Genomic DNA, 11,817 nt, shown 5'->3' with positions numbered 1-11,817 from the left:
ATTCGCCACCGTCCCATTTTCATGCGTTCTGCTGCGCCTGCGGAACCACATAAATGCTCACAATCCACCTGGCTTTCGTCATCATAACATAATAACTATGAGAACTTTTACAGGACGCACCAACGTCCCAAATATTCATTCCTTGATTCCTTCCCTCGAGAGGGCCGGGGCGAGAAAGGAGGAAGGAGAGGGGATTTTTTTTTTTTTTTTTAATTCCCTTCTTTTCGTCTCTTCGAATCGCGCCCTCTTTCCGCCTCTCTTTCTCTCTTTCGGAACCCTAGTTATCTTTTGAGGAGAGAGGAGAGGGAGAGGGGGGGGGGGGGGGGGGGGGGAGGAGGAGGAGGAGGAGGAGATGGGGAACGGGAACGGGAACGGGGTCTCCAAGTTCCCCCTGTCGAGGGGGGAGTTGGCGGCGGCAGCCACCGTGTTGGCGTTATTCGGGTTGGGGCTGATCGGCGTCTATCTCTCGATGCCCGCCTCCGACTACAGCTTTCTTAAGTTACCTCGCACGCTCGAAGAGCTCCAAATTTTGAGGTATTCTTCTTTTTTTGATCACGAAAGTGGGCTCTTTTGTGGGTGTCTTTGGGGGGTGCCAGCAATTTGGGGATTTCGTTTCTAGGTTTGATTTGGTTGTGTTTTGTGGTGTTATTGGATTTTTGTTTGGGGCTTGATCCGGGAATGAAACAGTGTCTGCCTGTGTACATTCATGGCTTTTCTGAAATTTTGGGTTTTTTCTTTGGGAATAGTAGGATTATTTGCAAATGCATTATTATGTTGGACAATTGGGGAATCTGTTTGAACAAATTTTCGAATTGGCTTAAAAATTTTCAGGAGACGAACAATAACCAAGTCTTTATTTGATAATTTTGGAGGAATCCCTTGTGGATTTCTTAAAATTCCCAGAAAAAAGCCATTTCCGTGACCTCTGAAATAGTTGTTGTTTTTCCTAGTACCTAGTTCTGTAAATGCCTTTTATTCGCCACCGCCCTGGCTTTAAATTAGCCTTCTGACCTGAAATTCAGCTTTCTAGATGCTGCTAAATAGATTTAAAGCTTAGACTTTTTTGATTTTTATCCTTAGATGGACATGTTTTTTGTAAATGAAATCCCTGTGTAGTGTGCGTTAGCTGTTTGTCAATAACCAATTTAAGTCAATGCTTGATGAACTGATAAACAATGTACAACTTGCATACCTTGACAGACTCAACCTTGTTCATATATATGCGCTGGGAAGCACCAAGTACCTTCCTAGGAGCACCTTCTTAAAGGAAACAAAATCTGTGCTTCTTGATGAATAATCATCACCTGAAACCAAGCATCAGATGTTGCATATCTTTCATCATATTTTTATTTGTTTGGATAGTCATGCTAGTATTTGGATAAGATCTATAAACTGCAATTTCACTCTTTCTCCAATTTAGTTAACTCAATAACTTGCTGCGTGACTTTCCTAGATCATTAGCATAAATCTTAACTTTGCCTAACTTATGTCAGGTATTTTTGTGATTTTGTCCTGTTCCATTGGGCTACATATCCATTTTATTTCATTGTAATTACATACAGCCTTAAGTTTGGTTTCATGGTTGCTTGCAGACTAGTGCTTACTCTTGTTTGGTACTGCACTCGTTTTTTTGTAGGGATCATCTTGACAACTACACAAGTGACTACACCATCCAGGTCCTGGTGGGTTATTGTGCAGTCTACATATTTATGCAGACATTTATGATACCAGGGACCATTTTCATGTCATTGCTTGCTGGGTCGCTTTTCGGAGTTTTCCATGGTGTAGCTTTGGTAGTCTTTGCTGCCACAGCGGGAGCATCTTCCTGCTATTTCCTTTCAAAACTGATAGGAAGGCCCATTGTCTTCTCATTGTGGCCAGACAAACTGAGGTTCTTTCAAGCACAGGTGACCGTCTTTTTCTTTATTTAGTACTCTATTAGCAAACTGCTATTATAAAGACGTGGTGCTTAGTTGGTGACTTACCAGACACAAAGCTCACCCCAGGCCAATGCATGCATACTGGTAGCGATCTGTTCTAAATTTCACCTGCAATTGCCCATCCTTACAGCTTGTTCTGGAGTTGGAGGAGCCTTCTTAGTGTCTCAAGGATGGAGAAGGAAGGCCAAACCTTTATTTCCTCCTGCACCCCCGCCTCTTCAGTTGCTGTGCATATATTGTTGCATTGCAATTTTTCCCTAGATGTTTTCTTTGCATTAACCTCTGCTGGATATATCAGACTTGTTAACATTATAATCATATTGGTCAATGGACATGATTTTTGTTCTGTTCTAGGTTAACCTTGTATTTTGACTACTTCCCTTTTCATCCATACTTTCTTTCTGCTAATTGAGTAATCATATTGCTATTTCAGGTAGCTAAAAGAAGAGCAAAGCTGTTGAACTACATGCTTTTCCTCAGAGTCACCCCTACATTGCCTAACACTTTCATTAACATGGCTTCACCGATAGTGGATGTGCCATACCGTATTTTCTTCCTGGCAACATTCATTGGACTTATCCCAGCTGCTTATGTGACAGTCAGGGTATTGTTCTCTCTCTTTTTGCATATGAAACATTGTTAAGCTTCCATGTAACCTGCAAAGTAGCCGATCTTATGAGAGGTTTTAGGTAGATAGGTCTAGTCATTCTATAACACCCAGATTTCTTGGATGAGTCAGTGTTGCATTTTTTATTATACATTTGTGACTATGATATGCCCATGGCTTGGGTAAGTAACATTTATCTGCTTTTGGTTGAAGCAGGCTGGAATTGCTCTTGGAGAGTTAAGATCATTGTCTGACCTCTATGATTTCCAGGCAATAGCCACGCTGTTTTTCATTGGGATCATTTCAGTAACACCAACACTGATGAGCAAGAGTCAGGCACATGGTACTGGATCTGAAAAAACAGTATGTAATGGCAGCTGACTCCTGACTATGTAGCTGCGCTTATTGTACATATCAGCTTCATCACTGATGTAGCTCTTCCTCATGCTGCGCATCATGACAAGACTAGTGATTCACTGGGTAATCTTGTTCAATGTTAGCCTGAGTCTGGCTACAGGCTACTGATTCCATGTTGCTATCCCTATTCTGTATTATTGTGACACAGGAAATCAGGGAAGCAGAAACACAATACATCTAATGTATTCTAAATTTCTACTAATATTTGTTCAAGGTCCCAATTTGTTGTATATGTGCCCCTTGGTCAATTCTAATGCATTAACTTTGATTGGTTAATGTTCCCAATTGGCTTCTTTTCTCTGTTATGCTAATGATGGGTAGATCAGGTAGCTTTTTAGTCAGATTATCTTTCAACAAATCTTTGTTGGTAGTGCAACTTGGGCAATCTTATGCGATGATCAGATTAACTAAAGATTAGCTCGACGGTATGCTTTCTCTGCACAATGTGCATATTGCATGCTAGTGAAGTAAGAGCAAATTAGTTAATGGTGAAAATTTAAGGAAACACAGAGGAGATGAACGTGTGCCCCATATTAGTGGGTTTAGTCTCTAGAAATAAAGTTGCTCTCCTCCAAACCGCTTTTTGTCTTGAAAAGGTAGATAGCTTGATCCATGGACAACCATGGATGGTATTTCTAAACGCAAATTAACCTGCATATCCACTAGTTTGCCATTAGGGTTCGTCATAGCTGGTCAGGCACAAGTTTAGCCTTTAACGACCTTTTTCGGAGTTAAAAAATGTGGACACCATTTTAGGAGAGGATCGCCAAAGTTCAGACCCGCATATGAGAACTGCAGAGTACAGACATTGAAGTGACACTACTAAGATGTCAAAAGTCTCAGTGGGTAAACCTGTGGCAAGCAATTCATCAATTCATCATGCCATTTTGGAAGTTCATCTTCTATCTCAAATGTAAACTGACAGAGGGGCAGGTTCATCCCAATAGCTATGAAATTGTCCAAGAGAACAGCTTCCCATTGCCGGCTTTAGAAGGTCTGAAACACGATCCACATTCATGACTCCATAAGATCCTATAGATATGCTAAGGAGATCCATCCTTCTACACTTTTTAAATGGGGGGATTTCATGGTAACATCAACAGAAATGGTACATAGGTTAAAAACATCCTTTCACTTAACATTAGAAGTGGGAACAATTTGAAAATAGTAACTAGGGGAACATTTTACTGCTACAGAGGTTAAAAGCAGATCCATACTTTGCTTAAATATTGGAAATGGGGAATATTTTTACTGTTTGTCAAGCTATCAGCAGCCGGGTTAAACAAGGGATATGATAGTGCACTACTAAAAGCTGCATGTTACAATACAGCGATCTAAAAACCTGCCTCAATTTCTTCTTGCTTTCTTATTTTGATGAGTATTTTCTGGGGTTGCACTCTCCTGCTTGCGTTTCTTCGTGAGCTGCTTTGCCTTCCTGGCGGCAACAGCGGGCCTTTTAACTTTGCGAACCTTCTGATCTGTCCATACTGCGCTCTTAGTTTCCTTGTTCCCATGGCTAGTACGTAGGGATGATCTGGATTTCTTCACAACACCAGATTTGCTCGATCGCAGGCCTTGATAGGAGAGAGCAGCTGCCTTGAGCTTGGGTTTGCTATCCTCCGACAAAGATTTTTCTCCAGCAGAAACTGACAACTTCTTCTGTGGGAAATCCATCTTTGTCCCTGGGTCCTTCCTCTTTGATGGTGTAGCATCTGATGACTTTGCATGGCTGACCCGCAGAACACGATCCCTAATCTTCAAGTCTCTTTTCTTAACAACGGTGTTGGCAGCATGCTGCAAAGATGTATTGTATTTTAAAGCCAAGCAGGTCCAAAGCAATAAATTAACTGAATAAATAGAAAATGTAATCATATGGAAAAATAGCAAGGACAACTAATATTCATTTTTCTCTGGGAAAAAAGGGTATAAATAATCGTACCCTTGTCTTAAACAGGACGTAAGCAATACCCTTTCCCAAGCTTGTATGAGGATCTCTGATAACCCGTACAGCTTCAACAGTATATTCAGATGGGCTAACCCCACAAAATAATTGGTAAAGTTCTTCATCCTAAAGTAACAGCGAACACAGAAAGGTCAATCATTGACAACCATACCATTAATATAATCCATGCGAATTGGAAGCTGTTTATCCTGCAAGTTGCTAAGAAAGAACAATCACCTTCACATCAAAAGGCAGGTTACCCACAAAAACAGTCCTCTTTCTGTCATAAAGTGGGCCTTCTCCTCTCAGTTTCTTGCGAGGTGGGCATGCCATATCCACACGGATGTGGTTTCCTCCAATCTGTAAAGAAGTTCAAATATCTTTATCAGGAAATTCATAATGGTCGATCAATTGCACTTCACAGAGGATAAGAAATAAGGGGCCAGGCCATGCACATTGTCTAATTCTATATGCACCAAGAAGCAACACACCTCTGCCATATTGTGAGACACTGCAGCATTCGCTGATGGCTCATCTTTGAAAACGATGTAAGCATGAACACTGCAATTCATAGAAGAGAAACAAGATGCACAACAACATTAGATAGACATGTATTAAAAGCAGAGAAACGTTTTCCAAGTCTTTTTAGATATGAATCTGCAAATTGTAGATTGCAAAATGTAAGAAAGGCAACATTTGCAAAATAAATTAATCAATCATTCCATCACCCAAAAGAGAAATAAACACTAAGAACCTGGTGAATGAATGTTTCAGGTCCAGAGGTTAAATAATTGAGATCTAGTTAACATGATCAGATTCTAGAAGAGGATTCAGGACCAGACTTTTCTCTTTCAACTCATTGGAGTGCCTATATTTTCCTCATTGTTGTTCCTTTTTACAGCTTCTAGAGTCAGTAGAGGTAATAAATATCAACTTAAATTTTAAGGAAAAATGTATTTCCATTCCAGGGGCAACGAACTGATGTGTGCATAATACAAATTAATATGTACATGATACATGTTGGATTGAGGTGTAAGTCTAACAAAGTTCTTGCTACATTGAAACATAATCTGGTGGATTACTTACATTTAGGTATATTTATCAGTTACATCTAAATGGACAAGATGGAGAGGAATTTACTACAGGTGTGTAACTAATAAGGACTAGGAGACTAGGTTAAAGTGCCTGCGGACTCATAAATTGCTGCACGTAAAGCGAGCACTGCAAAGAGAGGATGATTGCTAACTGCTAAGAATGTTGTCTCTCTCAAGGACTTTTACAGTTGAATTCTAATACTCAAGAACATGCCTTGCTTATTGTCATATTTCCTAGCAGCTGCAGAGACAAGTCATTTTTTTCATTTTTTTTTCATGTCCTGACTAAACATGGTAAGTTCTACATAAAGTGGCTTCCACTTATGAAATTTGCTAAAGAAACCCATTGTTCTTTAACTTGTAACCCTCTAATTTCCTATTTGTACTCTTTTCATGCAAATCAAATCAAAATTTAACTACAAATAAAACTAAATGACTTTCATGATAATAACCATTCCATAACCAACTAAAATTTATATTCATCAGTTTGAGGAAATATAAACTCAGAGGGTTACAAAAAGATTAAATAAAATAAACTAAAATATGACTTTCATCACCAATATATGAAGAGACAATAAAGCAAGACTTGTCAATTGAAGAGTAACCATGGAAAATTCAACATATGAATGCTACAAGATATATAAGGGCTCACAATGACTCAAAACCAACAAAAATAGGACTAGCTATGCTTTGATCCTCTCATTTATGAGGATCTATTGTCAATGATATTTATAAAAGTCGACAAAGCAAGATCTACCAATGGAAGAGTCAATGATGGAATTACCAAACAATGAGGATCAATAAGAGCAATTATAATTTGTAATATCTGGAAATGGTTCAAGAGCTCCAATCATAGCCAAGAATAGGTCTATCTGATCCTCTGGTTCACAAGTATCCTTTTTCTTACAACATTCAATGCCAATCAAGTTTGAAACCAAATCTGACTATTTGGTTGCACAAGGACATGTTTGGCCTCCTGCATTAATCATGGAAAGCAATGGTGGTGATGTGAAGCAAATCACCGGTGAGAAGTTCGTCGGGAGAAGATCAGTCCAACATATGCAAATTGATGGGATTATAGGATCGAATATTTATTTTGTCTGAAGTTGTAATTTAATTTCTGAAAAGCTGATTTATTTTCTTTTTGTTCAATTCTAATGTTCAAATTTTGGAAAGTAAAAGGCATGGCCAATAACCAATATTCAAATATGAAGAGTCAAATGTTTTCACTGAGGCTCAGACTGATGTAAGCATGCTGGTTTGTTGGGTATATACAGCGTATCCCTGTAACCTTTCAGAGCTGACTTTAGGCACCACATCACCAAATATTTTTCATTCAAGGTGTTAGCTGACTTCATTACTATGGCCCTAAAAAATTGGTCCCAGACATGACAAACTTTGGTTTTAGTGTCGAGTTGCATAAGGAACCTTTACTTAAAAAGGTTTTAGACGCATTTGAGCATGATCCACAGGTCATCATCGATTTATTAAACTACGAAATACATTACCTTCTTAAGTGTTTTTGATGACTTTATATAAAACTAAATAAAGAAAACATGATAATTTATCATGTTTTCTTTCCCAAAAACAGTGTTTGTCAATGATTTCCCCTTAAACACTCTGGATTTCGTGAACTTCTTTTCACCAAACAGTATAAGAAATTTGTCTGTTTGATCATTGACACAATCAACATATCTCTCTTTATGTTTTTCCTTGATAATTTGATTCAACATATTTCATGAGCAGTAACTTGACATCCATGCATTCTGTTCAGCTACATCAAACATGTTTTTGGGATGCCCTAATTTGCTACATCTTTTAGATGTGATGGATGCACCATAGGTGGCATTTGGTTTGGGGTAATGACCACAAAATCAACATTGATGTGGGTAGAGGTGATGAGATTGCCATGTTTGATTGCACCCCATTGATCTTACATGGTAGCGATCCAAAATTACCCCCATTCCTAAAATCACCATCCAACACAGTAATGTTAAACCCATCATTAAGAACATGTTTCCAAGATCACCCTAGAGCAGTGATATTGGGCTTTTGGAGACAAAAATAGCCCTCAATCCTACGGAAAAAATTGTTTCCCAAAATGACGATCTCTGGAAAAAAAAAGTTCTAGCTGGGAAGGGCTTGATAATCCCATAAAATATTTCTTCTAGTTGGGAAGGTTTGATAATCCCATGGGGTTATTTTGACATGTTTTGATTAAATTTTGGTCTGATTGAATTTGTCTAAAATGACTAGATTTGATAATTTAATTTATGTTCATGTGTATTTTCTTATGATTTATCTGAGAATTTTATTCAATAGTTGCAAAATATATTAGGGGTAGTTTTGATATTACATGGTCAATGCTCTTGGATTCCAAGAATACTCGGGGATCTTTAATCACTGGAATATAGATACCAAACAAGATGATCTTAGATAATCGAGGATCAAACTACTCCAAGATAAGTATCACCGGTGATTTAAGATCACCGGGCTAGCCTCAACCAAAGTCATCATGCTTAATAGGTTAATTTTACCTTAGTCCACTCAATGGTGCAAATAAAGTCAAGGTCCTTTAGGAACAAGTATTTACGTCTATATATGCAATCCTTAAGTATAAGATCTACCAATGAAAGTTTTCTCCTAGATTTCAATTTCTTATTTATCTTCTTCTTCCTTACTGCTTTCTTTTAACATTGAGGTTTGAGGATTCACTTTCGGAGCATATTATCATTCCCCAAGTAGAAGTTTTTTAAAGTTGAAAATTGAATTAATTTTAAATTTCTGCACCTATTTGTAAATTTGATTTAAAATTTATATCCAACAGCTACTTGTGGATCCGGCCTCCTAGATCAGATCCATATCAGCTAAAGTAGATCCAGTTAGTATGTTGGATGTTTATCATTATTTTGACCAATAAAGGCATGCATTCAATAGCATGGAGGAATATAATAACCAGTAGCAGGCATGCAGAAAAAAATGAGGTTAATGCAGTAAAAAGAAGGCCTCAAATAGAGTAGTATAAATACATATGTACCACCACCTCAATTCTCAAAACCAAAGAAAACTGATAAAAAAGGGGATAAGAATGCTTTGATAGGAACACTGGTGAAATGCTATGGAAGTGGAATGAAGACCATAGTCAGTACGCATGCCTAGAATATACATTAGATTTGACCATATTAATTTGCTATATGTCAATGGAAACATGGAGGAATAAATGATGTCATAAAGAACAGCACTCAAGGTGTCACCAAGTGTTTTGTGCCAGTCAAAAAGGATCTCAGTTCAAGTACAAATAGGAGATCCATATCAACAAGAAGATTGACGTCCATGCAGTAAAATTGGATGAGAAACAGTTAGAAATGCCTATGACTCAGAGAGCTCCGAAATTACAAGATCAAATACTAAAGTAACCTACAGCTGATTGAGATAATATGAAGTAGCACAAGGACGCAATCATGCAAAGAAGGCCCTACTAGTGGGAGAGGTTTGAATGTGGGTGGAAGGACCAGAAAAGAGAAAATGAGTGTTGAGAGAAGAATACGAATAGGCTTGCTCTGATACAGATGTAATGCTGAAAAACTCTGAGGAGAAAAGAAAGATTCACAAAATGCAAAACCAGATCGATGCTACAAGAATTCTATAGGATTGGTCTGGACGATCCTACGAGGAACTAGCAATGGGATCCAAAATGCAACATTGCAACATCTTCATCCATATGAGATTTACTTAATTCTTTCTTGAACTTTGCTCCATCACCCTTCCTTAACTCGTGAAAAAACAAAATCTTTCACCATAAAACAAATTGGAAAAAAGGAAAAAGAAAAAGAACTAACCTATCACCAGCATCATTGATTTTCCCCTTAAATATGGCTGCCTTTCTCGGAGCCTTGCTCTGATCAACAAAATCAACAGAAAAAAAAAAGAGAACAAGAACAAAGAATAAACATCTCATACTCCATTCTGTACGAAAGAAACAATTCCAGGAACGCTCGAGCAAAAAAGTAACAAAAGCAAAATTCATTACTCACATCAACGATGGGCACTGATCGTATCCTGACCGACTCGATCTCCCCGAACCTCTCGAATTCTTTCAGTAATGTCTTCCTCTTCGTCTTCACCGGCAAATTTCCAACGAATACCGTCCTCACGAGCTTGCTCTCATCATCAAAGGACTCCTTCGAGATCACCATCTCCGACGAGATATCGTCTGCTTTCCTCTTCTCCCCGACGGCAACCACCCCGTCCTTCTCTCCCTCATCCTCCGACATCTTCTCGGCCACCCCATACGTCCTCTTCTCGTACTCCTCCTCTATCTCGTCCCTCTTCCTCTTCTTCCTCTTCTTCTTCGCGCTCCCCTCCTCGTCGTCGTCCTCGAGCTTCTTCCGTTTCTTCGGGATCGAGACGGAGGCCGAGCTAGGGTTTGGGGCTTCGGCGCTCTCCCTCTTTCTCTTCCTCTCCTCTCCGGCGTCGGCGCGGCCATGACTAGGGTTTTCGTCTTCGCCGGTGGCCGTATCCCACCCTAACCCTAGCTGCTGGGGCGGCGGGGCAGTGGGGGACGCCGGCTGGACTTTCCGGCGGAAGGGGTTGTCAGCGGCGAAGAGTGATTTGACGGTGTCGGAGGATTTTTGGCTCGAATCCTTGGATTTTTTCGCCATCTTTTGGTTTTCGATTAGTGGAAAGGAAGATTGGAGGGAAGAAGAAAAAGGAAGGGGGTTCTCTTTTCCCCTCGGGGTGGGGGTGGGGCCTGGAGGTGCCGTTTGAAAGAAGCGAGCTCAAGGCTGCTCCTTGGGCCATTGGCATTGGGTCTTTGGGCTACATCATGGTCCAGAAGAAATCAAGCCCGGCCCAGTTTTAGATGAGTTGGAGGAACTGTGCTTGCGGTGTGAGGAAATTCTCATATGACCATCTGGATATTAAATATGTGTTGAAGAATGATGATCGCGTGGTTTAATCGAGTAAGGTGATGCACTTCATATTGAAATTTTTTTTTTTAAAATATCCTTATAAACCACTGAGAGATCTATATGAAATGAACATTTTTTCCATCAAACATATCAAACCTCTCCCCTCCCCCCACCATGATTTTTTTATTTACAAATAATGGTAATGTGTAGAATAGGATAAAATTTTTATTTATTTTAAGGGAGTGATAGACATTTTACATCATTTTTACATAAAAATTGATAATCCACCAAACATAAATTATTCTAAAATAAGCTACTTTTCCATGATTAACTCAATATGCCAAAACTATTTTTTCAAGCATCACATCATTAGGAATTAGTTTTTTAAAAATAATATTTTAGTGAAAAAAAATTTCTCCCACAAATCAAAAGGGTTGTAAATGCATGCATAGTTTAAATTAGGCTACTTTATAAATATTTTTTAAAATTGAATCGATTTAAATTAATTTCTAATAAATATTTATATATATTGTTATTATTATATTTATGTGAGATTTAAGGTCTCTTTGGTTGTCATAGTCATGATCGGTCTAAGTTCGATTGTACATGGTTAAAGCTCGTTTTTTATATTTGTTTAGCTTGGAGTAGATTCTTGAAGTAGTCTGCAAAGACAAAATTGGCTTGAAATGGTAATGGTTTAGGGGGATCCAACTAACTGAGGCTATTTTAATAAAATGAGTCCTAGCATACTTTATGATGAACCAAATAAACTCTTAAAGTGGAAAAATGCTTCGGATATCAATCTTGTTGCTTCTCAACTTCGAGCTCATGTTAAGGTCAGCAAGGCTGTCATTGCTCCTCAATGGACTACATGATTTAAAATAAAGTCTTCTTGTCAGGATCTTCT

The 11,817-nt window shown here is 38.7% G+C and overlaps 2 protein-coding genes across 2 annotated transcripts; one reads left to right on the top strand and one right to left on the bottom strand.

The window, feature by feature from the left end:
- The first annotated feature begins 298 nt into the window (after positions 1-298).
- On the top strand, positions 299-3,166 carry LOC105053840 (uncharacterized membrane protein At4g09580). The gene is made up of 4 exons (XM_010935150.3): positions 299-534; positions 1,637-1,907; positions 2,374-2,544; positions 2,764-3,166. The coding sequence occupies exons 1-4, from the start codon at positions 353-355 to the stop codon at positions 2,926-2,928; spliced, it is 789 nt and encodes a 262-aa protein (XP_010933452.1). The 5' UTR covers positions 299-352; the 3' UTR covers positions 2,929-3,166.
- Positions 3,167-4,077: 911 nt separating this feature from the next.
- LOC105053841 (nucleolar protein 12) lies at positions 4,078-10,748 on the bottom strand. The gene is made up of 6 exons (XM_010935151.4): positions 10,035-10,748; positions 9,840-9,898; positions 5,398-5,467; positions 5,144-5,266; positions 4,904-5,032; positions 4,078-4,758 (listed from the first exon to the last, which is right to left on the bottom strand). The coding sequence occupies exons 1-6, from the start codon at positions 10,659-10,661 to the stop codon at positions 4,312-4,314; spliced, it is 1,455 nt and encodes a 484-aa protein (XP_010933453.1). The 5' UTR covers positions 10,662-10,748; the 3' UTR covers positions 4,078-4,311.
- Between the last annotated feature and the right edge of the window lie 1,069 nt (positions 10,749-11,817).

Source organism: Elaeis guineensis, chromosome 11, assembly GCF_000442705.2.
Source record: "Elaeis guineensis isolate ETL-2024a chromosome 11, EG11, whole genome shotgun sequence".
NCBI classification, from domain to species: Eukaryota; Viridiplantae; Streptophyta; class Magnoliopsida; order Arecales; family Arecaceae; genus Elaeis; species Elaeis guineensis.
The sequence above is the reverse complement of the archived record's forward strand: the minus strand, read 5'-3'. Positions and strand labels throughout refer to the sequence as shown.